Source organism: Scyliorhinus canicula, chromosome 16 (assembly GCF_902713615.1).
Source record: "Scyliorhinus canicula chromosome 16, sScyCan1.1, whole genome shotgun sequence".
Taxonomy (NCBI): Eukaryota; Metazoa; Chordata; class Chondrichthyes; order Carcharhiniformes; family Scyliorhinidae; genus Scyliorhinus; species Scyliorhinus canicula.
The window spans coordinates 25,207,572-25,235,347 of NC_052161.1; the positions used below are offsets into that span (position 1 = coordinate 25,207,572).

The following is a 27,776-nucleotide window of genomic DNA, read 5'->3' on the forward strand; positions in this document are numbered from 1 at the left end:
TAAAAAAATAAATAAATAAATAATTCCAGGGCAGCACGGTGGCGCAGTGGGTTAGCCCTGCTGCCTCACGGCGCCGAGGTCCCAGGTTCGATCCCGGCCAAGGGTCACTGTCTGTGTGGAGTTTGCACATTCTCCCCGTGTTTGTGTGGGTTTCGCCCCCACAACCCAAAGATGTGCAGGGTAGGTGGATTGGCCACGCTAAATTGCCCCTTAATTGGAAAAAATGAATTGGGTACTCTAAATTTTAAAAAAATAAAATAAAATACTTCCTATGTGTTGTATAAAATTCCCCGGGGGCGATTCTCCGATATGGAGGCCAAGTGTTCATGCCAGCATGGTACTGGAGCGGTACACGCCGCCCCAGTCTCCATACGCAGCGCCGAATGGACGCCACGCCAACCAGCGCATGCGCAGTTGAGCCGTGCCAACCTGTGCATGCGCGGGGGTCTTCTTCCGCGCGCGGCCCCAACCCAACATGGGGTTGGTGTTCAGTGGCCGGCCACGCCAGGAAGTAGGCCCAGGGAGGGAGAGGCCGGCCCGCCAATCGATGGGCCCCGATCGCAGGCCAGACCCCATCGGAGGCCCCCCCCCCCCCAGTGAAGGAGCCCCCCTCCCCCCCCCAAACAGGCTGTCGCCCGAGCGTTCCCGCAGAGTTCCCGCCTGCAGCCGCCAGGGGTGAGAATCATCCGGGCCGTGAGAATCGGCGGCCCTGCTGATTCCAGCGGCCCACGGCCAGCGCTGCGCCAAACGCGCTGGCGCAAATGGCGCCAATTCTCCAATAACCTCGGAGAATCGTGCGCCGGCGTCGGGATGTCGTGGCGCGGTTGCTCCGATTCTCCGGCCCGGTGCGGGGCTCGGAGAATCGCCCGCTCCCTCTTCAGACAGTCTGTGTGTAAACAACCCACTCTTTCACCACCCTCTCACTCACCCTCTCACACACCCTCACCTGACCATCTTCATACACACTTACTCACCCTAACTCATTAAGACCTGGAATAAGGCCTGAGGTGTGGAGGGGATGGTGTTGGGTGAGTGATTTGCCGGCGCACGGGGGTTTCCCGACAGTGTGGGGCTGCCTCACAATGGGAAACCCCATTGACCAGCCAGCGTAACAGAGAATCCCAACGCCGGGCTGGGGCAGAAATGCGACGCCGCGGGCCGTGAATCCAGCCCCAGATGTTTACTTATCAGCAACAAACACAGGTGAGAGAAACAGGCTGTGATTGGAGGAGCAGTTCCCTGCAGAAATCTTCTAACCCACTGACCCGTCTTACTGGCATTTTCTGTAACTGATCCCTGAGACAGATATTTTTACACAGTTGGAGAAACTACAAATGTCTCGCAATACCAATATATCCATTCATGTAATGTAGAACATTTTTTGTAGGAAGGCAAAGTGGTGCCTTTGCAACAAGTATTGATATTCACGTTCTACCTGGGCAGAATTTTACGCGATGCCGCAATGTCCCAACAAGCGATGCACATGTGAATTCAGAATCAAACAATTTATTAAACTTAGACTATCTCCATACTCAATTCCCCGATGATTTGAAAGTCAGAAACCATGCATCGGCGATGCGTTCAATAATCTGCGTAATAAAATGTGCCACATAGCCGTTTCTGCCTGGTTGCTGACATCTGTTTCTGCCTGCCTTTCTCTAGCCAAATGATGTGGGAGATGCAAATATATGCTGAACTCTGGGAGTTGCTGGCCTGATGTGCCTATCTTTTCTTCTTCTTTGCAGTGGCTCACCCTCAGGATTCCCACCAGCCTACAGAAAAGCCAGCCATCCGCTGTTTCAAATGTGGAGACCCATGTAAAGGACAGGTTCTGCGTGTCCAGACCAGGCATTTTCATCTCAAATGTTTCACCTGCAAAGGTAAGAGCATCAGTTATGATTATTGAGTCTTTGGATTGTCCCCTTTTCTTATTTACTCCAAAGTTTTAAAGTAAGCCCAAGGCTTGTATATTACGGCTGGAGCCTCATGTGCCCACGGTGTGATGATTTATTTCCTTGAAAAATATTTGAAGTTCCACTGTCAGACCTGCCTTTAATGTAGCACCCAGTGCACTTCTGATTGGATTGATGGATTGTCAAATATTATTTTAGGGGGTTGTTTTTATGTCAAGCCAAAACAATGGCCAACTGGACATTGTACTAATAAGACACACCGATTAGAAAGTCTGGTTGTAGCATGCAATTTGGCCCTCGTCTCTGATTATTGTGGATCCTGCATGAAAACCATTTAAGCGCGACTGTCACAATTTCATCAGATTCCAAAACACTGCTCAGTTAGATGGGAGACCTCACCCATCATAGTCAGCAGTCAACAAGGCGTTTGTCACCTTCTTACTCACATGGACCGATTGTAAAATGTTGGCTTGTATTTCTCTCTGCCCTTGCTGAATGTTACCTTAGCAGCTGTAAGTTTGAAAATAAAACAAAACACATGTAGCATAGACATGAAATCTGTTTGACATTTATTTTAGAAGAGCTAATTCATCCTTTCCACGATCTCATTCCAGGAACTTCAAATTAGCTCAGGGAATCATAGGTAAAGGAATGTTAATGGTGCCAAGGACCCTTTTAAATTTTCCATTCTGCACATGATGCCTTTAATATCCCTTTACTCTTGACTTCTTGCTAACATCCTGTTATGGCTTCAAAACTAAATTGAAGGGAGTGCCCCCTAATAACTCCGATGGAGGGGTCGGGGTGTCAGATGTGTGGTGTTGGAAGGTTGACAGGTTGGAAGCTTGAAGGTCTCACAAATACTGTTTTGGGAGTTTGGATGGACAGTTGGCTGGGCCTGTTGGCCATGGCTGGGGCAGAGGGATGTGGGGAGTAGGGTGACTGGAGGTCAGATTCGGAAATGATGTGGGAGATGGGTGATTAGGTGACTGAGTGTGGTGTATATGAAAATGAAAATGAAAATCGCTTATTGTCACGAGTAGGCTTCAATGAAGTTACTGTGAAAACCCCCTAGTCGCCACATTCCGGCGCCTGTCCGGGGAGGCTGGTACGGGAATCGAACCGTGCTGCTGGCCTGCTTGGTCTGCTTTCAAAGCCAACGATTTAGCTCAGTGAGTTAAACCAGCCCCTTATTGTATGTACTTAGGTTTTTACTTAATGGTGTTTAGTGCTAGCTTTCAGCACGGACAGTGACTGTCTCAGAGTAAACCAAAGTTACAATAGTAGGCCCTTATTTGCATGTACAAATGGGCCAATAGCCGCTTCAGATATAGGTAACAGATGCCTCTTGTTTGGCATTTGTCGTGAATCACGGTAAAGATGTTTGAGTGTCAGACGTCATTTTGTTCACCGTGTACCACCTTTAACACCCAAACAGTGGGTGCTACTAATCCCCATTTTGAGCCCTTACTGTATCTATATCAAAGCTCCTTGCTTTAATACTTTTGAGATATTTAGGGATTTGTTTTGGTGAAAGGGTGAAAACAGGCACAAAGTGGCTGCTGTGCTAATAATACACACTTTTGAAAGTCTGTTTTTAGCCTGAAATATTTGGACCAGTGGGTAATACCAAGAGTTAAACTTGCCTCGATACATACAGGTTTATTCTGTTTAGATGTAATTCTTATTCTGTCGTAAATGTGGGATCAGTGCACCCACTTCGACTGATGGTGTGGAGTGCACTGACTGACATTCAGGATGGCTCAGGGACTAATGGAGAGGGGGCGCATGTTCTCGGGCACAGAACTGGAGATCTTGGTGGCAGAGGTCCAGAGGAGGAGGATTGTTTTGGTCCCACAGACCAACGGGGGAGGAAGGGTTGGTGTGGAAGACCCTTTGTTGCAGCCCCTAACTCTCCTGTCTCTCTCATGTCCTCCGTCCATTCCTCACCCAAAGCAAGCCCGTCCATTAATAAGCACTCACTTTTTTCTTGTGACTCCTTTAAGGTGTCTGATAAGGTTCTGTGGCAGGGGACTGGGATGTTTTTCGTGTGCTTCCTCAGAGAAAATTCAGAATCAATGTCGTTAGAGCTTTGATGAGGTCCCCTTAAAATGCCCAGCAGAAAATGAACAGTGAAAGTTGAGTACAGCTTTAAGTAACATTTAAAGTCCGAAGCAACAACTTCTTTATTCCAGTGCAGCTGCTCACTGATAGACAGGTAATTCATTGAAGTGTAACAACCAATGTGCCATGACTCTTCATGAGCACTAGTTGTCATTGAGGCCCTTACGATCCTCCAAGTGGGTGCTCTACATTACCAAGATAGAGGGGTGAATGCTCCTCCTCCCCAACTGCATATTCATAGCGGCTCGCCAACGTCGGCAGCGGGATTCTCCGTTCCCGCCGCCAGTCAATGGAATTTCACATTGTAGCCACCCCATGCCACCGGGAAACCTGCCGGTGGAGAACTCAACCCAGTGTCTTGAGCTAATAGTGGGCTAAACCAGCGTTGCAGCCCAAGACCCCATCTTGGCCACCTCAGAGGCTCTTTAGCCCTTTGAAATTAGGGAAGATTTCAACACCCTCAGGTTGGTAGCAATTTCAAATTCTCTTCCACAAACATCAATTGGTGCTAGATCAATTTTAATTTTAAACCTGAAATTGATAGATGTTTGTTAACCAAAGGCACTAAGGGACTTGGAACCAAGGGACATGCAGTTAGATCACAGATCATCCATGTTCTCACTTAATGGCGGTGGAGCATGGTCGAATGGCTTATCCTGTTCATATGTTTCTGAGTATTGCCATCTTTAAATTCAAATGAAAATAGGTATAATACTAATAGCTGACACGGCGGCCGATGAACAGGCTCAGGTTTTGTACATTGTGGGGAGGATATTTGAGGACCCGCTTTAAGAACGCTTCAAGGGAAAAAAACTCTGAAGGAATTAAGATCGTTCAAACTATTTTGAGGTTGGATCTTTTATTCACTCTACTATGGGTTTCATTAAGAGAAACCAAATTGCAATATCCTGAACACAAAGCATTTCTTAATTCAGTTCATTCCCACAATGTTGAGATTGATTTTCTGGTGCAATCTTTATTGTAAGTTTACCCGTAGTAAAGTAAATTGTAAACCACTTATTTATCAGTGAGAACTAGGTGGTTCATGGCGTTCTGTATCGATAGATGTTTTGTCTTGCATTTTACGTGAGAGAAACCTTGAGAAAGAGATTTTCCTGCAAAATCTCAAGTGATGTTTCTACCAAGACTTATGACTTTTTATCCATGCATAATAATTGGATTGGGAACATAGAACTCTGCTAATTAGAAATGACAAAACCTAACGGAAAACACTAAAAAAATAATTCTTGGCAATGGTACAGCAGCTCATTAACTTTACATCCGCAGAAGAGAAATACTTTTGTTGGCAAGTCTTTGAACCTGGATGACTGGTTCCTAATGTAATAGAGCAGTCAACTGAAGGATGAATTGTTGGAATTCTGAAAGGGACGTGGACGAGAATGTTTGATTGCCCGGGGATCACAATGGATACGAGGACAAGGGCAATGGAAAAATCACATTCAGGCAACCATGAAAGTTCATAGAAACATAGGAATGAGATTAGGCCATTTAGCCCCTTGAGCCTGTTCTACCAATCAATTTGAGGATGTCTGCTCTGTACCTCAACTCTATTTACCCGCCTTGGCTCCACACATCTTCAAAACATTTTGTGGGAGAGAATTCTGTTGGCGGGATTTTCCAGCCGTTCCCGCTGGCGTTCAGCTTTGAATTTTGTGCTTGCAACTCTGGTTGTTACTCCAACCCAGAACCTTGTGACTCAGGGATGAGAGTGCGACCAAGTGAGTCACAATCACCACAGTGGAGTAGCCGGAAGGTCTCGCCCCTGATAAACCAAATTAAATGCAAGTGCAAGAAACCAGCAATTGTACTGTACCAAAACCAAAAAATGGTTTCTGTAACCATTTCAAAATCCCAGCAACACTTTCTCTATTTAGAACATAGAACATAGAACAGTACAGCACAGAACAGGCCCGTCGGCCCTCGATGTTGTGCCGAGCAATGATCACCCTACTCAAACCCACATATCCACCCTATACCCGTAACCCAACAACCCCCCCCCCCCCTAACCTTTAGGACACTACGGGCAATTTAGCATGGCCAATCCACCTAACCCGCACATCTTTGGACTGTGGGAGGAAACCGGAGCACCCGGAGGAAACCCACGCACACACGGGGAGGACGTGCAGACTCCGCACAGACAGTGACCCAGCCGGGAATCGAACCTGGGACCCTGGAGTTGTGAAGCATTTATGCTAACCACCATGCTACCGTGCTGCTATAATGTTTAGCAGACATGGAACTTGCTGCCCTGGAATTGTTGCTTGATTTACATCCAGAAAACTGCTTCAACTGAGCACAATGGAATCAAATAGCAGAAAAGATACAGAATTTTAAGTGTGGGTGAGTTACTCATGTAACCACTTTTTAGCTCGATCAACAGAGTCTTGGCCAAACCAGTCCTGACCCATAAAACTGACAGCATTCCCAGGTTAGGATTGCAGGTTTCCATTGAGAGTACTCATTCAAGATTGGGGTAAGGAACCATCATTATTGTGCCCCGATTCATAGGTACATTGACCAACAATAATCAACAATCAGTTGAAGCTTTAAAATTGGAAAAACAAATGAATTAAGTGAAGACAACGTTAAAAACTCTGGGACACATAGGGCAGAATTCTCCCATTTCCAGATTAGGTGCCCTTTGGGGGTGGGAATATCGAATGTTTCCTAGGGGGTGGCCGGCAGGAAAATACGCTAAATCTTCCAGCCCGACCTCTTTAATTATGCACCCAGGTGTTTCACGTTGAATTCAATAGTGGAGCATGCCTGGATGATGAGTAGTCTACCATCTTGTCCAGGTGTCAAAAAACGTCTAACATCGTTGACCCACTATTGAAAAAAGAAAGTGGACTGCCTGAAAATGAAGATAGATCTGCAGGTGAACTCTGAGACTGGAAGATTGACGTCTTAAGAATGAAGATGGATCTCTGGCCGGTTTTCTGTCCAACCATGGTGGGCACAGGTGAAGATCCCACTGTCAATTCACACCAGTTTGAAACTGATTTCTGGCCCTCCTGCCATATTCTGCCACCAAATGCACCGGCGGGGTCTTGGGAGACCCTAGAATCCCGCTGTTCAAAATTGTAGAATGAATCCTTGCAAATGAAGTGGATTAGATTGCATGAAAATGCAGGGCAGGATCCTCTGAGCCTCCGCACCGAAACCGCGATTGGCGTAGTGGCGGAGAATGGGCATTGACGCCGAAAACCACACGACACCGCTCCCGCGATTCTTCAGTCAACTCAGTGGATTTAATGAACCCCAAAGATCAGCTGAGAAAGCAGGACCTGCTGACATCCTTTTAGGTTGGTCTGTTTATGGAGTCAGGTCAACAAGGTCATGCGCTGAGATGACCCACCGTAAACTTCCACTGCTAAACATTCTGACATTCCATGGGTTGGGACAGGTCCATTCAATTAAATGTAATGGTGGAGACCCGTGCCACACAGGACATATCTCTCGCTGTACCTTTCTGCCATATCAACTGGAACATCCAGCTGAAGGATGGCCCAGCTGTAGATTCATGGGTACTCCCATCACCTGAAAACATCAAAGAACTTCCCTCAGCGGTCTACCCTTGTAGGTTGGCTGCATTTAAATCATTAAAACCCACATACTTGTGGGTTGAGGCCTCGGGCCCTTGACCAGACACATTTGAATCAATGAAGCTTTTTGTTTGAAAATCATACCTGCATCGACTTAGAGGTTGGTAACATAGGCTCTCCATTCAGCATCCTGTCCTCCTTACACCACTGTCCTTATTCGGTACATAATGATATTGGGAGTATCTAGATGCTGAATGAAATTTCGGTTCGTCTGATGGATTCTTGCAGAGGTTACAGCAGATATACATTGAAACGTCCATGAATATTTGGAGTGACTATTTTTCGCATTGGGAGAGGAGGAATGGAAGAATCTGTTTTCTTGTTATATTAAAAGACTCAATGCTGAGTTTGAAAATTGTGCAGAAAATCCAACAGATGTCCAAACATGCATTTTAATATCTGTGCTGCCAAAATCTGAAGTTGTGCTCAGGTGATTCCAAACCCAAATGGTGACCGAAAGCTATTGATTTTACCAGGTAATTAAAACTGTTACCATAGCTGCATTGGCCTCTCATCCCACTCCAGCGGAATAACATTGGCCATTAAGTAAATTTTCACTAACAGGAAAGTCTGTTGAGTGCATTATTGGGTTTGAGTCTGTGGCACAATGGTTATCCCATTCTTTTGGCAAAATGGTCGAACACCGCCTAGAGACTGAGGGCGCGATTCTCCGCTCCCCACGCCATGTGGGAGAATCGCGGGAGGGCCACCCGATTAATTTCACGACCCCCTGGCGCCCCCCGCGATTTTCCCACCCGCCGCTCGGAAGAATCGGTGCTTGCTGTTTTTCACGGCGACCGGAGATTCTCTGACCCGGATGGGCCGAGCGGCCTGCCGTTCGCGACCGGTTCATGACGGCGGCAACCACACCTGGTCGCTGCCGTCGTGAAAACTCTGTGAGATGCCCGTTTGGGGCTTGTAGGGGGCCTGGTGGGGAATGAGCACCACAACTGTGCTCGGGAGGGGACAGACCCGCGATCGGCGCCCACTGATCGTCGGGCCGGCGTCTCAATCGGACGCACTATTTCCCCTCCGCCGCCCCGTAAGATCAAGCCACCACATCATGCGGGGCGGCTGAGGGGAAAGACGGCCACCGCGCATGCTCGGGTTCGAGCTGTCAGCCGTCGTGACGTCAGCCGCGCATGTGCGGGTTGGAGCCAGCCTACCTGCGCATGCGCGGCTGACATCACGTAGGTGCCGCCGCCGTCGTGTCACTCTCGGTGCGCCGCCCGGCGGCCGAGAGTTACAGAGCACTGCTCCTAGCCCCACCGGGAGGGGAGAATAGGGGGCGAGGTGCGGCCTCCGAGGCCGTCGTGAAACTCGACCGAGTTCACAACGGCCCTCCCGATTTTTCCCCGGAGCGAAGAATCGCGCCCTGAATTTCCCTTTCTATATTGTTTGCTCTTCATGCAATCAGGACACCTCTATATGAGCAATAAATATTGTCTTGCTAATGGGATCCACATCCCAATAACAAATATGAAAATATATTACTGCTCCTAGCTCAGCTCAAAATATCCAGCAGCCAACAAGGGCAGCGCGGTAGCACAAGTGGATAGCACTGTGGCTTCACAGCGCCAGGGTCCCAGGATCGATTCCCTGCTGAGTCACTGTCTGTGCGGAGTCTGCACGTTCTCCCCGTGTCTGCTTGGGTTTCCTCCGGGTGCTCTGGTTTCCTCCCACAGTCCAAAGACGTGCAGGTTAGGTGGATTGGCCATGATAAATTGCCCTTAGTGTCCAAAACAGTTAGGAGGGGTTATTGGGTTACGGGGATAGGGTGGAAGTGAGGGCTTAATTGGGTCGGTGCAGACTCGATGGGCTGAATGGCCTCCTTCTGCACTGTATGTTCTATGTTCTAAAAAGGACAGGTTCACCACAGCAAGAAATAAAATGTGATGATTTACATGGTTGGTAGCTATGTTCAGCTGCTAATCCCCACATAACCTTCCCCTGCACATTTCTTCAGTAAGAAGTCTCACAACACCAGATTAAAGTCCAACAGGTTTATTTGGAATCACTAGTTTTCAGAGCGTAGCTCCTTCATCAGGTGACTCAGGCGATGCTCCAAAAGCTAGTGATTCCAAACAAACCTGTTGGACTTTAAACAGGCGCTGTAACACTTCTGATGCACGATCAATTGCACAAAGACTCAGATTGGGTACAGCTGTGGCTTTATTGCAGTCAGATGCGTGGCCTCCTGCTGCAGCTGGCAAAATGGCAGATCAATGGAGGACACACATATTTATACAGTTCCTAGTGGGCGGAGCCAGCCGGCAGGGGCTACCGGCGAACCTGTAATACAGGTCCTACCTTACATCCCCTAATATAGGTGCACACAGTGGTTCACCACAACTTCTTACTAAAAAAAAAGGAGCTGACAGAAAATCAATGATTTCTGATGCAAGGGGGAGGAGCCGTGGATTGGTTTATCACTGGAATAAACATTTTAACATCAATCACTGGCTTTCAATAATGACTGTGGACCCATTTTGAATCATGCAGTTGCAAATCAAATAAAGGTAGAATTGCTCACTTAACAACCTGGATCATATCTTTTAAAGGGAATGCTAAAAACCTGTTAAATACTGTGATGGTAATTGACTTCTGTCTCTGCTCAACATCTGCTGATAAAGAGACAAAATGGACTGACCCTACAATTATTGTAAGTATAGGGAGATACCTTATCTAATATTATCCCAGTACATCTACTCCACAGCCTGAAATGGATCTGTATGGTACCCAGTGGAGAAACATATAAATGCTGTTTCAATTAATCTTTTAAACATGTAAAATTTAGATCAAGGGACTTCCTCCACGTCAGATCATAATTCACAATATTAGCACCACTCTTTTGTTGCCCGCCATTGAGAAATAAAATGCTCAGGAGATTAAATAGCCAAAGCAGCATTTGACCTCAACACACATAGAATAATGAGACAGGACTTTACAAAGGCTTTTGTTGACCTTGATCTCTTTTCCTGAAGGACTGTATTTCTGTATCGGAACAATGCTGAGTACTGCCTGTGTTCCGCTCACATCTGTTTGCAAAGTAATCTCTGAAAAAAAAACACTTTAGCAGCAGATAACCTCTAATTGCATTGTTGGTATTGTAAGTATGGAGATGCTACCAACAACAATCTAACAAAAATGTATTGTGTTGTCCCAGTGTTACTATATTATCATTTGCAATGAGTTGTCAAAGGAAACAGGTTTTTGCATTATCTCTCGTGTAAGGCTGGAAATCATAGCCCCAACATTTACAGGGAGGGTGTGTTTTTTGTTTGGGGTGGGTTGGGGGTGGGGGGGGGGGTTCTGTAAATCCCAATCATGCACAGGCTTTGCCAAAGTCCATGGCAGCATCTCATTATCATTTAATTCTATTGTCCAACTGGACTGAAGGCTGACTGCAAGATGGGGAAAAAAGAAGTCTGTAGTAAGGAACTGTCTGGGATAATTCCTAGAAATTAACATTTGGAGTTGATGACGGATAAATAGGAGGGTGGAAGGGATTGGGAGAGGAGGGGGGTTGGTGGGTCACCGAAGATCATGGGGTAATGGGGTATTGGACTCACCTGCTAATCTGCTAACAAGTCCAGTTCCCTTGGGGGAAAAGAAGGATTGCAGAGCAGAAGGTGGGGAAAGGGCGTTAAATCACCGGGCAGAAAGCTTGGGACCACAGGGTTGTAGGATGGGGTCAGCTGATCTGGATAGCGAGGAGAGGCTGTGAATGACATGGCTCAGGAGGAGCATTCCTGGCCCACACTGAGCACAGGAAAGCTCTTATACTTTGTGATCCCTTATCTCCCATTTGCATTTTCCTGCTGTATTTTTCCAATGTGAACATTACATTTAAATCAGACTCTCAGCTGCAGAAGGGAGCCTGATTTAAATATTATAATGAAATGTCCTGTCGTTCCAGTACCAGTACAGGACACAGACAGACTACACAATCTGCTCTCTTAAAGTGGTGGGCCTGGGAGATGCCCTGCTGCTACAGTGTTAATGATGTGCCTTTTGGCTTATTAAGTTGTTGATGGGACGATATTTAAATCCACAGCTATCATGTTCTGAGATTCATCATTGCATGTGTCATTTGTTGGTGATCACATGTGAAATAGAACTGTGGCAGAGGCTGCAATCTGCTTGATTTGTTAGCAGATTGGCGGGTGAGCTGCTCCGCACATTGGGACAGGGTTGTGTGAGATGTGGAAAGTTGTGTATTCACTCACTGCCTTTTGTCTTTGAAAAAGTATGAAGTAGACAAATGCTTGCTGGAATACTATTAGCCAGCTGACATTGAGTGAAATTACTTCAGTGCCCTTTCACAGAACTTCATCTCACCTCGTATCTGTTGCAATAAGGTTAATATTGTAACTCGCTGGTACAGCAACCCCAGATTCTTGGTTCCTCAGGAAACCTTGAAGCATAATCTCACTTTTGAAAAGTCAATATGCCAGACAGAGATGCTCTACTCAAACAATGAACAGTAAAGTTCATAACACAAACAGAAATCCTAGTGGGGGTACCTGTGCTATTTGACAAGTGCAGTCCATGTTGGTTTTTTCCCATTACATTGCATTGCCTCTTAACAGCCTTAATACAGCCAGTAGTGACCAAAACAGCACAAGTGGACAAAGAAGAACATAGGAATAGGAGTAGGCCATTCAGCCCATCGAGTCTGCTCCACCATTTAATATGGTTATGGCTGATCAGACACTTCAATGCCTTTTACACCCACTATCCCCCCATAACTCTTTACGTTATTGTTAATCACAAATGTATCAATCTCTGCTTTAAACATAATCAATGACTGAGCTTCGACTGCCTCTGAGGTGGAGAATTCCAAATATTCAAAACCCTCATCTCGGCCCCAAGTGGCTTTTTGAAATTATGCCCCCTGGTTCTAGACTCCCCAACCAAGGGAACCGTCTTCCTTGCATCTACCCTGTCAATTCATTTCAGTATTTTGTAGGCTTCAATGAGTTCACCTCTCATTCTTTGAAACTCTAGAGAATACAGGCCCAGTTTCCCCAATCTCTCTTCATAAGACAGTCCTCCCATTCCCGGAACAAGTCTGGTGAATCTTCATCACACTCCTCCTATAGCAATTCTATCCTTTCTGAGGTAAGGAGACAAAAACTACATATAGTACCCCAGGTCCAGTCCAACCAATCTCCTGTACAATTGAAGCAAGACTGCACTGCTCCTGGACTCAAATCCTCTTGCGATAAGGCCTAACATTCCATTAGCCTTCCCAATAGCTTACTGCACTTGCAACTTAGCCTTCAGTGACCCAGGTCCCTTTGTGCATGTTATAACCCGAACGAGACCTATGAGGACGGGCCAATTAGTCTCCTCATAGGCCCCGTTAAATACGAGCTTCCCTTCTGAGGGGCCGGGGCTCATCAGTGGAGTACTGGACACAACAGTAAAAGCTTGGCCTGGATGGGAGCCGAGCAGAGTGGTCCCGGCTGGGACCTGGAGCGTGTTGTGTAAATAGTTCTTCATTAATAAAAACAAGTTTCATTAGATCTCTCGTTCTGGTCTCCTCTGTCGTCACTAAAGTACATCTGCACTTTCTAATTATTTGCCATTTAGGAAATATCATGCACACCTGTTCCTTCTACTAAAGTGGATGACCTCACATTTTTCCACACTATATTCCATCTGCCATGTTCTTGCCCACCCAAATTTGCTACTTATTTCCAGAAGTTAAGCGTGTTTGGTGACAGTTTACCCAGAAGCCTATGTCTGATGGCACTAACCTATATTGTCTTGACTGCCTGTTGTGTCCAGGCCAGCACCAAATACTGTTTCTGTTTCCTGTGAAAGCTGGAGGATCCGAGGATACCTCCATCCTTTCTGCTATTTCCCCTTCAGCTGCACCAGTTGTTTTTCAGGTGGGGCTCCAGCTGCTATGAAATGTTTTTCTCCTCCTCTATTCTTCTTCCACCATTTGGCTGAATGTAATTTCCTACCTCACAACAATGGCTACTCTTCAAAATTACTTTAACGGCTGGAAAGCGTTTTGGGACATCCTGGTGTCACAAAAGGTGCTTTATAAATACAAGTCTTTCTTCATCAGCTGGACCATATTTACGCTGCCTTGGCAACTCCAGTCACATCAGAATTGCTGGTAGACGGCTTCCTCTGGGCTCCCACTGCTTTGAATGTCAGGTGGTATTGTGTTGTGGCTGCTGAAACCGGGAAACTCCTCAGCTGACGAGCAGCTTTAAATAATGTAATAAAGCTCAGTTAACCCTTGACGGGTTGAGTAACGGGAATTTGTAGGCCGGCGCATGTGCCGACTGGACCAATGGGAGGAGATTTATACCAGAATCTTTTCAAGCATTAGATTTGGCAGTGCTTAAGGAGTCACCAGAGTGCATGAAAATGTCCTAAGTTAATTTGAATAAGCTTTGTCCAAGCCTTATTTTACATATTGACAAGCGGAGGCTTAGCAGCCAGAATAAATAAAGAGGGGGTTGAAGTAGAGGAGGGGGGACATCCAATGGGAAAGGGCAGAATTTCCATACAGACCTTTTTTTAAAAAGAGCTTTTCAGCAGTTGGGTCACTTTTTTTTGTTATTCATAAGCTATATGAAAGAACATTACAAACATTTCAAAATGGCCATCGTAGTGCAATAAATTCAAGTTTTCTACATAGATCATGTTGCACTCTGAGGTGCTTCAGTACAGTTGAGATACACTGTAATATTCACCAATCAACGTGAGACATACAGAGGGTGAGTTCTATACAATTACCCTCCCCTTGGTGTATTGTGGCTGAAAGGTCTTAGACAGCGACCATTTCCCATTGCTACCACTATTATCGACAGTATCAACTATTGAATTTGATGAGGTAAAATCAGGTCCTAAACATTGTTTGCCTTTGGCCCGAAAGCAAAAGATCTAACTTGCATATTGATGCACTATCAATTACGATGAGACGAGAGTAGAATGTAATCGAGGCTTTATTACACAGAGATGTGTGGCCTCCTACAGCAGCTGACAAAATGGCTGCTGTTCGGAGAGCACACACATTTATACTCCGTCTACTGGGCGGAGCCAGCAGGCAGGGATCTACCCTAACCCGTACCTGTAGTACAGGGGCCTTACCGTAATACCCATATATACAATATAATACAACAGTGGTGACTACCACACATGCTATGACATTAGACTAGAAAGCATCTTGAACCCGCATGTAGAGGAACTGATGTTATTTGATTCTGCATGCAATTCCTCATACAGCGATTAGTCAGTTGCTGTGTCATTAGGTAGCACAGGAAAAAGTCAGTGCAGACTTCTTGCTTATTGCAGCTTAATTAAACACATGTAATTAGCACTTTGTTCATTCTGTGAACCTCCTATTTTATATCCTGTCGTGATAAAACATCAATAGACCAGATAACCTATACTTTTTAAAAATTGTGAAGAGCTAAGTATTCTGATGCAGCGTTACATTGCATAGATAAGGAAAAATATCCAATGAGCTAATCACGCCTGAAAGTAATTTAAATCAATGAGAATGGGTAATTTAAATATTTCCAAACATTGTTTCTAAATTTGTGACTTTACATTAATAACTCTGGCAAATAATATGCTGTGACAGTGATGCTAATGTTTACTCACTCTTGTATTGTGAATTTAATTACGATGAATGTGATTCACTTTCCCAACTCCCTTAACTAGACCTCTCCATCTGGAAACTGCTGGAAATTTAATTATAATTCCTGCGTCATCAGTGCGTCAAATTGCATTAAGTTCCATCCTCCTGGCGGGCATATTCTGAGAACCATCATACTCAATCTTCTGCCCTTTTCCAGGACCATAAATGTGCAGCGGACTCCTGGGCTGCATTTGCTACTATTCTGCTCCTATTTATGGCAGTTACAAATTACTCAAGAGCTGATAAGGAGCCACAGAATCAGAAATAGTAGTACTTATCCCAAAGAGGCCTAGGCCTTTGCAAACAGTGATATGTAGGCATTGCAGTCACTCAGCAGTGAATATTTAAGTTAACAAGGACAGTCAGGGTTGAATTAGTGGAAGTGAGGTCAAGTGTGTGTGTGTGTGTGTGTATGTGTGTAATTTGATAGTGCCAGAAAGAAGATATCACTGCTGCTAATTATAGGGTGCTATTGATTGCGAGATGGATAATAATTTTGGAGGACTCCAGACCCAGGCGGACTTGCTGGAGAAGTTGGCAGTAATGAAAGGCTAACATGAGAGACAAATAAATCAAACCATGCTATAATATTACATAAGTGGAGCCAACCGATTTCCCTCCGCATAAACCTCAGACGTCCCAATTTGAGGATCCAATATTATCGTAGGCCCATGAAAAGTGATTTAAAGGGAGTTAGTTTAAGTAAATACATTGAGCAGCTGTAACTCGGCATTACACAGCTCAACCGGCATCAACTGAAAAGTAAAAGGGTGGGCACTCTCCCAAGATAAGGAACTTTGGTAACTCAGCTCAAATACACAATTTGTATCATGGTGAGTGACAGCACCACTTTCATCTGAAATGTGCAGTTACAGGCTGGGGAAAATTGTCAGCAAAATAAAACATTCACAGAAACAGTGTAACCAGGTCCCAGTCAAAGGTTGCTGGGATCCAAAGCTGTTTTATCAACCTCTTGTGAATCTCACCAATATGCTAAACACCATCTGACATTAGTAATCCAGATAGGATCCAACACATACAATACTATAGCATAGCTAAGTTTCATTACGTCATCTCATTCTGAGTCTGTGCGAGGAATTCTCCGATTATGCTCATGGCGGGTTTGGTGGTGGATGGGAATCGGAAAGTCAGAAACCGGCTGGCAATTTTTCCAATGGCAGGTCGGTCTTTCCACTGGCTGGTTTGTATTCATTTGCATCTGATGAATGCTCATCAAAACAGCTGGCCGCCGATGACCCCCGTCACGTCTTTCACCCTTACATCATGAGCTGGATTCTCCCAAAATGAGACTACGTCCCCACGCCGGCATAAAAACGGTGGAATTTTACTCCCGAAATTCCGGCAAAAAAATTAGACGAATTCCATGCCCTGCAGGAGGCTAACAGGGATCCGGAGTGAATCTCACAGCTTTTGCTGCAGATACAGGCCCCGGCACTTCCGGGTCAGAGGCTGCGCATGTTCACGGCAATGGCCCCCAGTGGCTGCCCCGTGCTCCATGGCGGACTTGGACCGCGGATCCAGGCAAAAAAAATAAACACCCCGATCGGCTGTGGGTCTGAACCTCAAACCCCAAACGTTTAATCACCAGCCGCCATAAGGCCCCCCCTTATATGGTCTCCGATTCGCCCGCCCCCGACCAGGGTGGCATCCCGACCGTCGATAGGTGGTTAGTTCCACGCCGTTGGGAACTCGGCCGGTTGGGAGCGGAGGTTTGCTGGCTGGGTCTCTAGCAATGGGCCCCCCCACCGTGGGGCGTACTCCGCGGCGACGGCGATTTTCGGTGCCCGGAAAATCGCTGGACCACGCCCAATGACGGCGTCAAAATGGATTCTCCGCCCCGGCGCCGACCGCGATTACGTCGTCGGGCTGCGGAGAATACAGCCCCATGAGTCTACAAAACTGCGATCAAGCTAAGGGAACCAGTTCAGTCATCAAAGTGGTAAGAGCTGTCTCCCAAATTAAAATGGCACTAATAGAAAAATGACATGATTTGCAAGCTTGAATGATTGGACTCCAAATACAGAATCCTCGCACAGATAGAACAACCAGTCACTGGCAGTAGGCACTGCAGGGTTCTCCAAGCCACACATGACGCTAAGATGTTCAAAGTTTGCTCTTGCATATATGGTACGACATTAGCCTAGGAATGGGATCAAAGACACGTAACAAAAGAACTGTTATGTAAATTTGATTTAGAGCTTCATTTCAAAACATTCTGTTGCTATTTGGAGTTTGGATGAGCGAGTTTGCAGCGTAAATATTTTTAATTTGACTGCCGAATCTTGTAAACATACATCGTGCATATTAGCTGGTTAATTCCCTTATCATATTTGAAACAGTGTTATTTTCCAACAACCCATCGCAGATTAAAGTACTGGATCTTGGCCGCGATGAAAGAATGGATCGAATCCTCTGTGATGAGGTCATAAATAATCTGTGTGTTTTTAATAGTGCTGTACTCATATCAAAGAATGTGTGTGTGCTGGGGAGTTGTTCTGTTTGATCCTTTGTAATTTACGAAGGAACTCACCAAACACTTTGACTAGGGCAAACCAGTTTCTTTTATTGAGTCTCATGTGGTAAAATAGCAATCTGCAGAGCATGTTATCAGGGAGTCTGCTAACTACTCCTCTGGAAGTGCACCTAGCACTGACCATTCACACGTATGTCTTATTACCACTCAATCTCCTTCTGAAGATGACCGGATGTGCCTCCCTTTACATCTGAGGCGCAGGTCACATGACTTGGGTCTGGAGACCGCATGGTGTGTACCGCCACCTGCTGGTTGGAGGTCGCACACCTGCCAACTATGATTTTGCCCATAGGCATATCACCACAGGGAGTGACAACAGTGAATATTATCTAAGTGTTCTTTTGGCAGAAAAACAAATGAAATTCACTTTCCGAGCTGATACCATCACCAAATTAAGTTCTTTTCTTCAAATCACTCCCATCCACAATTCTCTATATTCTATTGTACAAACCAGGTGATCAATAATAGTTCTTCACAGGCTTTATGAGCTGTCAACATTATTTTAATGTAATTAACTCTATTCTATACTTAAATATGATATCACAGAAAATTGTGGGTAATGGAGCAAAGCTTTAAGGTTAAGCATTGTGGGGAAAAAACTGGGGTGGGGATCTAAATTGGATGTAAATTTCAAAATTCCAGCATAATAACGATGGGTAAATGACTTCCTTCTCCACTGTAAGATTCCATATTCCATCCTATAATCGACGTCTACAAAATTCTAATGGCATCTGGAAACCATTCAATCTTCACTCTTTCAGTTCCTGTTGCCATCACAACCGCCATAGCTAGAGCTGTTTGCTATCCCCACATACCTGGACACAGCACAAAGGTCTGTCGTTTAGCAGTCAGTGGGTTCATACGGGATACTGTGGAATTAACAGGAAAAATATTTCAAATAAGTGACCTCTGTTTTGCCAGTGATTCACGATGATTGGCGATAAACATTCCAACTTTCCACTCTGCGGGCGAATTTTCCAGCCCTGGCCACCTCCTGGATTGTCTGGTCCCGCCGAAAGTCAATGGAATTTTGGCGGGCCGCTGTATCCCTGTGGCGGGTCCTGCCACGGTGGGGCCGGCCGCGCGGTTCGCGCCACGCTGCCCCAACACCCGCACGCGATTTCCCCCCCGCTCCCCGAAACCAGCGCCACGCGAATCGAGCCGGGCCACTCGGAGAATCGCCGCAAACTGCGAGCGGCGATTCTCCGGCCCGAATGGGCCGAGCAGCCGTGCATAGACGGCCCAGTCCCTCCGGCGCCGTCCACACCTGGTCATTGCGGGGGGGTACTCGTCGCGAAGGCTTGGGGGGGGGGGGGGGGCGGCCTGTGGGAGGGGTGAGGGGGGCTCTTTCCCGGGGGGGGCCTCCGATGGGGTCTGGCCCGCGATAGGGGCTCACTGATCGGCAGGCCAGCCTCTCCCCCCCTGGGCCTACTTCCTTCCGTTAGAACATAGAACAGTACAGCACAGAACAGGCCCTTCGGCCCTCGATGTTGTGCCGAGCAATGATCACCCTACTCAAACCCACGTATCCACCCTATACCCGTAACCCAACAACCCCCCCCTTAACCTTACTTTTAGGACACTACGGGCAATTTAGCATGGCCAATCCACCTAACCCCAGTTGTCAGCCCCAGAACCCCGGCGCCATGTTGGTGAGGGGCCGGAGCGCTCCACGAGGTTACCGCGCATGCGCTAGTTGGCGCCAACCCAAATGCGCATGCGCGGGACCCAAGGCGCCGCGTCTTTTGCGTCTGATGCCACACCGAGGCCCTGCCCCTTAAATCGGGCAGCGCCCCTGCTAGCCCCACGGAGGGGAGAGAATAGGTGTCTGGGAACGCGCGCCGGAGTGAAACACTCCGGTTTTTACTCCGGCGTCGACACTTAGACTCCCGTTGGGAGAATACCGCCCATTGGGCGCAATTTGATGGAAATGAAGCAGAGTCCCATGTCGAGGGCATTTAGCTAGTAGTGCCGAGGATGACCCCGTTATTAATCAGGACTCTGTTTAATTTCAGGATTTGGTGAGGAACACTCTGCCAAGGCCACACAGTCCCATTTCCTGCACTAATCACCTCCCCCATGCAATTGGACCTCACATACTCCTCAATCGCCTTCACTATCTTGTTACAGAAGCTCCAGTCCGCCAATAACCACACAACCATCCTCCACCCCAGCGTCTGGGCAGCCCTTCTCCAATACTATGTCCATCCAATGCAGACTGTGACCCAAAACCACAATTGTCGAATACTCTGCCCACTTAACTCTGGCCAACAGCACCTTTCTCACCAATAAAAATTCAATCCTTGAGCACACCATGTGCGCCGGGGAGAAATCCGAATACTCCCGATCACTCAGGTGTAAAAATCTCCACGGGTCCACCCCCATGGGCCCTGCCAATACCTTTGCCCCCCCCCCCTACGGGGTTAGTAAGCGCGGCCGGGATCTATCCATCCTTGGCTCCAGTACTGTGTTCCAAACCCCCACCACTATCAGCTCATGGGTATCCAGATCCAGAACGGCACTCAACGTTCTCTTCAGGAACCCCGCATAATCCCAATTGGGCGTAGTTACGCTCACCAGCGCCACCAGTCTCCCCTCCAATGCACCCATCACGATCACTTACCACCTGATCCGCACCACCTTCTCCATCTGAAACCTTACCTGCTTGCCCACCAAGAGCGCCACCCCCTGAGCCCTACTATCAAACCCCGCCCATCCAGCCAGACCCACACCAATCTTTTGTTACCGTCAACCCCCCCCCCCCTCCCAGAATCCCCCCCCATTCACTTCCCCTTGCAAACACCTCACCCAATATTGATCCCCTTCCCTCACCATTCACACCTCTCAGGTCCATCGAAACCTGCTCAACCAGGCTCCAATGACCGCAGCCCTTGGACTCAAATTGATTTCTGATGGTCTTATGCAGTTCCGTAAGGATGGTCGAATTATCTCTGGATAAATGTCTTTCTCTCTGCACAGAGGGCATTGAAGTGATCAGAAAAAAATTAACTTCTTGCAGCCCCTTCCAATTGCCAACGGTAATTTTGGATTTATCCCATAAACTAATTTATTAGGACCGTCGCCCCCAGTCATTGTGAAGTTAATTCTTTGAATAGACTGCCCACGCCAAGGCAGATGTCAGTTTACAACTTGGTTGGTCAGCTTTTTGTGAAGCATTTCATCAATTGCTGTGTGATTTCTTTCACAAACAACATTACGGAAAGGACTTTTCATTGCTGTGTTCATTGCTATGATGTTCATATTTTAACACTACTTTTAAATTCACTATTGTCAAATTGCTCCCTGTTGTCAGTTAGGAATTTAGTTCCCAGTACAGTTCCTGTCCATTTTTTCATTATCTTGCCCACAATTACCTTTTTTGCCTTTACTATACATTACTGAATCTAGCTGCCATGTCTATCAAGTGTAAGAGAACAATGTTTTTGCCCTTAACCCAAACCTCCAAATCCGTCGCTACAATTTCCATCGAGCTTCTTGCTGATGGGAGACTCACTATAGGCCGTGATGGTTTTCACATATATTACATTTCTCACTGATCGCTTCTGTAAATTTGGTATATTAATCATCCATCCCCGTGTCTGCGTGGGTTTCACCCCCACAACCCAAAGATGTGTAGGCTAGGTGGATTGGCCACGCTAAATTTCCCCTTAATTGGAAAAATAAATAATTGGGTACTCTATACTTATGAAAAAAGGTATTAATCATGTATTTCTCCTGCATCCTTTAGTAGGATTTTTAACCTATCACAAGATGGATGGGCAAACTGCCAATATAGTTTTAAAACAAATTGCCTTTTTTCCTTTAAACCCCTACCCCTGATGTCATCACAGTCCAAAGATGTGCAGGTTAGGTGGATTGGCCATGCTAAATTGCCCTTAGGTTAGGTGGGGTTACTGGGTTACGGGGATGGGGTGGAGGTGTGGGCTTAAGTGGGTGCTCTTTCCAATAGTAGGTGTGGTCTCAATGGGCCGAATGGCCTCCTTCTGCACTGTAAATTCTATCAACACTTCTTTAACATTGAAATTGAAAATGTTAGGTTATGTTAAGCAGATACAATAATGTCCTGATTGTGTAATGTGTAAATCTACAGTGTTCCATATCCAATTTCATTTAACCCTATTCATAGACAGCTTATTCAACATTAAGGGTATTTCACTGGATACTACATCTGTGCTAATAAGATGGTTCTGAGAATCTAACTCCAGTCAAGACCAAGAGCCTGCCCATATTTGATACTTTAGCACAATCCAATAACTTGAATGCAAACACTGAATTTGGGATCTCCACATAGAATTTCTGCAGTTTTGTATATAACCCGTTAAATTCCATGATGTATTTTTTTATGGAATAACTATCTATACTTCAGAATTTACCAAAGTCTGACTATGCATTATGTGCATTTACCTTACAAATTTTGTCCATAAACTTGAAGATTTATCTAAATCTTCCTGAGTGTCCCAAATATTGAACCTTTATCTCTGAAAATACTTTGCACCTGATCCTGCTCCTGGTTGGAGGCTAGTATCTTTCTTTTTCTTTGGCAAGGATGTAACCTCTGTCCATATATTCACTTCATTCTTCCATTGGTCGTACGGTTCAGCTTCATAGAACAATGGTGGAATATCAAATCCTGATACTTTACACTTGGCTTTAGCCATTTAGTAACTCCTGTCCTGGTACGGGAATTGAACCCACAGTGCTGGCCTTGTTCTGCATCACAAACCAGCTGTCTAGCCCACTGAGCTAAACTACCCCTTAGTTAGCTGACTGATTTAAATGAAATATATGTTGCCATGGTGATAGTGTGTGCCTCAGTGTCCTGGTTGGCACCCACCTGTTCAGTCAATTTTTAAGATTTAAGTTTTAGGTTTAATTCTCAAATCCTCCTACCTTGGCACACATCCCTTTGCAGCTACGGCCTGTTGTTTCCTGTTGTGCTTCGGATAAAGCTTCAAATTTAATTGGACTCTGTTCAGCTGATCAGTGGAATATGTCCGCAAAACCTTCCTCCTCATTGAGTAATTTCAAATCATTCAAACCCTGACTTTTCACAGTTCCATTTCTATTTCATGCATTGAACGTCAAAATTTAAACTTGATATTCTGTGAGCAGTTTCTCATGGAAGCTACAAAGGGATTCTTTCAAAAGCAAAATGACAGGAAAAGAGTTATTGTTCTCTATCTTCAGACTTTTGATTATAACATACTCCTGCGAATGTACTCTGTCTACTAATTTTATTCACAACCTACTAATTTGGATCTAATCAGCTGCAAACTCAGAACCCTTCAGAGTTTAGTATCAATGTTCAGGCTCAGGACGCTAAATTGCCTCTTCCTGCTCCTGGTTCTTCCGTTTTAAGAAATAATTATTTTGTCTAATTCCACCTTCCAGTTCCTGGTCTGCAGCCCTGTAGGTAACAACACCTCAAGCACAAGTCTGGTGTTCTTGATTAATAAGGGGATTTCCTGATTGATGAGGGGATCAGGGGTTATGGGGAGAAGGCAGCAGAATGGGGATGAGGAACATATCAGCCATGATTGAATGGCTGAGCAGACTTGATGGGCCAAATGGCCTGATTCTGCTCCTATATCCTATGTTCTTACGGTTCTCCAATAAAAAAGACTTGGGCCACAAACAATCGGTCACGCTGCGCCCTAAAAACAGCTCACTGCGCGCAGCAAGGCCGATAAAAGCCAGGAGACTCAGCATCGGGATCTACCCGATCGAAACACATCGCAAGATCTAATACGATCTCATGAGACATTACGATGTAAATCCCGACCACTATGGGCAGGATCACTTTTAGTCAAATCTGCACATTAAAGCGAGACAGCTATTCTCACTGTAATGTACAGATTCCCGAGGTGCTGGGATCTATCCCCTTCTCCTCTGAGAACCTGGGCGAGTGTCATTCAGTACTGGTCGCCACAAGCGAGGACCAGGCGGAATGGGTCTCCCAGGGGATTGGAGGCTCCCAAGTGCATGCCTGTTGGGCTGGGTGGCACACTGGCACCGCTGGTGCCACCTGGACTCCCTGCCAGGGCCAGCCTGACACTGCCAAGGTGCCCAGGTGGCACTGTCACAGTGCCAGGGACACTGCCAGGGTGTCATGTTGGCACTGGCAAGGTGCCAAGCTGGCATTGTTTGCTTGTAGCGATCGGGCCAGGGGTTCCCTGTGCTGGAGTTGGGGGATATTGGGGACCTTTCCATAGTGCGTTGGGGTTTGGGGGGGGGGGGGGGGGGGGGGTCGGGGGTCGCATCAGGGGCTCCAGAGATCTGGATGCCATTCAAAAATGGTGTCCCAATCTCTGACTACATTGAGGAATTCTGGCGAGCATAAAACTCAGCATCCAAAGTTAAATTGTAGTAAGAATTTTTAGTAACAGTGTGTTCAGTGACTAGATAGGATTTACACAACTGTGTATTTTGTCAAACAACTTTGTACACACGCATTAATTCTGAGTCATTCTTAAACCAGAAAGTGTTATGCTAGCTGGTTTCGGCCTTTTCCATTTTTAATAAGACAAAAAGGAAAATTCCGCTGACTTCCCTCAGAAAAATATTTTCCTTCAGTGACGCTTACTGATTGGCATGTGTCGGCCTTCAGAATTTCTCATCATTTTGTTTCGTCAGAGAAGGATTTGGGATTGGGATTTGGAATGAGTATCCAACAAGAGACTGGGTTCCTCCAGTGTAAAACTTGCACTGACCAAGTTTGTGGAAGTCCACTGAACAGGGCAGTGGGTGCATGGGAACACTGCCACCTCGAGGTTCTACTCCAAGTCACATATTGCCCTGGACATGCATCACCTATATCCTTCATCGCGAGATCAAAATCCCCAAACTCTCTGCTTATCTATACTGTGACAGCACTTTTGCCACCTGGATTGCAGCAGTTCTCAAGGGTGGCACAGTGGTTAGCACAGTGGCCTCATGGCACCAGGGTGCCTGGTTCAACTCTGGCCTCGGGTGACTGTGTGGAGTTTGCACGTTCTCCCCGTGTCTCCATGCGTCTCCCGATTTCCTCCCACAGTCCAATGATAATTTGGATTTAGGTTAGGTAAGGTTACAGGGATTGGGCAGAGAGCATGCTTAGGTTGAGCACTCTTTCAGAGGATCGGAGGGAAAACGGCCTTCCTCTGTGCTATCGGAATTCTCTGGATTCTATGCAACTGAGGATGGGCAATAAAAGCAACATCTACATCCCGAGAATGAATTAAGATCATATAACCGCTATTTTGGCTGATTCTTCTGAATCCACTTTTAGTAAACAGTATTGTTCTTTTAGAACAGGAAAGCCAGGTTCAGAGGAGAACCGTTACTGTGGTCCATATCAGATCAAACAGCTGGAAAAGCTGTTCTTTGCTTCCTCTGTTAATTGGCATTCACTTTTGGCACCTGTGGCCACAAGACATATCCTCCGACTTGGAAAGTGGATTATATTGGAGAAAAACAAATTCTGATAATAGTTACTTTGTTAAATTATATTATAATGTCATAGTTTACAGACCATCGGAACTTTCACTTCATGGGGAAGAAAGCAAGACGTGCAAAGGAGTTGTTAAAATATAACTTCTTGCAAAGAATGGGCAGAGTAGAATGTGAAAGTGGGCCCATAAAATATGACAAGCTGGATTGACTGCCATTTTTCATATCGCATTCTTAAATTATAATGATTTTCATACCTCACATATATCCTTTATTTTATCCAATCCATGTGTTTTAGTCCTGTCGCCAACCACCCTTGCATTTTAGTGGTCAATGAATTCATTCCAGTGGTTTCTGAGAAAGAAAGTTGAGTTAAATCATTGTGTGTGATGCAGTTTTAGATATTTTGGGGAGACGTGAGAAACTTTGTCAGTGCAAGTTTTACACTGGAGGAACCCAGTCTCTTGTTGGATGTTCATTCCAAATCCCAATCCCAAATCCTTCTCTGACGAAACAAAATGATGAGAAATTCTGAAGACCGACACATGCCAATCATTAAGCGTCACTGAAGGAAAATATTTTTCTGAGGGAAGTCAGCGGAATTTTCCTTTTTGTCTTATTAAAAATGGAAAAGGCCGAAACCAGCTAACATAACACTTTCTGGTTTAAGAATGACTCAGAATTAATGTGTGTGTACAAAGTAGTTTGACAAAATACACGGGTGTGTAAATCTTATCTAGTCACTGAACACACTGTTACTAATAATTCTTACTACATCATAACTTTGGATGCTGATATTGTTTATCCACTTAGCTTTTAAGTGTCACGTTTATGCTTTCCAGACCAGAATAGTGACACCCAATGGTAGTAAAGAGTAAGGCAATTGTTTATTAAACCAGCTTATTTACCTGAAAAGAGATTTTTCTTCTTCTCAGTTCCGTCTGGCGGTTTCTTCCAACTACAAATAGGCGTTTTTCTTTTCACTGCTTGGCTCCTTTTTCCGCACATTTTTGTCTCATGGAACCAATAATTACCATAAAGAAAACTTGCCAGAGTCACAAAGGCCGTATAATGTATAATTTTACCGCTCGGAAACTATTTTGGCCGTCATCTGTTTACATAAACATAACTCATTGTTCCTTTTGGTGGAAAAGGACCCCTTAATTTGATGGTTGATTTTGAAAATGTAGGTTGGTAAGTCCTGCTCTTTATACTGAAGAACTATGCACCCACAGCACTCTGTACTCATTTCACGTAAAGGTGCTTTTATTGCGGTGTTGATTTGATGGATTCCATTAGACTGGTTTCCATTAGCTGGATTCCACTGTTTCTATTGTTACATTGAATTTACAGCACAGAGCCAGGCCATTTGGCCCAACTGGTCGATGTAGGTATTGTGCTCCATCTGAGCTTCCTCCTGTAATGATATGGAGAATGTTTGGAGTGCAAAGGGTTAACAAGATGATGTTCATGTATCTCAACACTAGATGGCACCACAGAGGTGTCATATAAAACACTGTGGGCGGAATTCTCCACACCCGCGAAAAATCGAGAAGGCCGTCGTGAACTTGGCCGAGTTTCACGACGGCCCCGGAGGCCGATCCTCTCACCTTATTCACCCCCACCCGGGGGGCTAGGAGCAGCGCTCCGTGATTCTCGGCCGCCAGCGACATGGCCCGCCGCGCCGAGAATGATGCGGCGGCAGCGCCTAATGACGTCAGCCGCGCATGACGCCAAATCGCACATGCGCGGTTGCCATCTTCCCCTCCGCCGCCCCGCAAGACGTGGCGGCTTGATCTTGCAGGGCAGCGGAGGGGAAAGAGTGCATCGCTTTGAGACGCCGGCCCGACAATCTGTGGACACCGATCGCGGGCCAGTCCCCTCCCGAGCACGGCCGTGGTGCTCACTTCCCTCTCCGCCCCCCACAAGCTTCAACCAGCTTTTGGCGCCATGTTCACGACGGCAGCGACCAGGTGTGGTTGCCGCCGTCGTGAACCAGTCACGAACGGCAGGCCGCTCGGCCCATCGGGGCCGGTGAATCGCCGGTCACCGTGAAAAACGGCGACCGCCGATTCTTCCGAGCGGGGCATGGGAGAATCGCGGGGGGCGCCAGGGGGGTCGTGTCGTGAGTCGCCCGGCCCTCCCGCGATTCTCCCACCCGGTGTGGGGAGCGGAGAATCGCGCCCTGTGCCTCCTGGAGTTCTGGGAGAAGATTGGAGAAGGTGTTAGAGAAGGTTAGTTAAAGATTCAGTGTTAGTTGTATTAGAGATATAGATTTCTGCAGCATAGATTTAGTACTGTTCTTTTATTAGCTATCACTTAGTAAAGTGTGCAAATCATTTAAAGTAGTGTAAAATAAACTAGCTTTATTTCAAATACATAGCTTGATGTTCTTTGTCAGCATTACGACTTTTAGCCATCTTGGAGGACTACACAAG

General features: G+C 46.1%; 1 protein-coding gene across 7 annotated transcripts in view; it reads left to right on the forward strand.

Moving 5' to 3' along the window:
• ablim1b (actin binding LIM protein 1b) overlaps positions 1-27,776 on the forward strand; it is a 408,263-nt gene that overhangs the window by 185,412 nt on the left and 195,075 nt on the right. For all 7 annotated transcript variants that reach the window (XM_038773460.1, XM_038773458.1, XM_038773461.1 and 4 more), the window contains exon 2: positions 1,746-1,880. In XM_038773460.1, the coding sequence (XP_038629388.1) occupies positions 1,746-1,880 (135 nt within the window). The remainder of the gene's footprint in view (positions 1-1,745; positions 1,881-27,776) is intronic.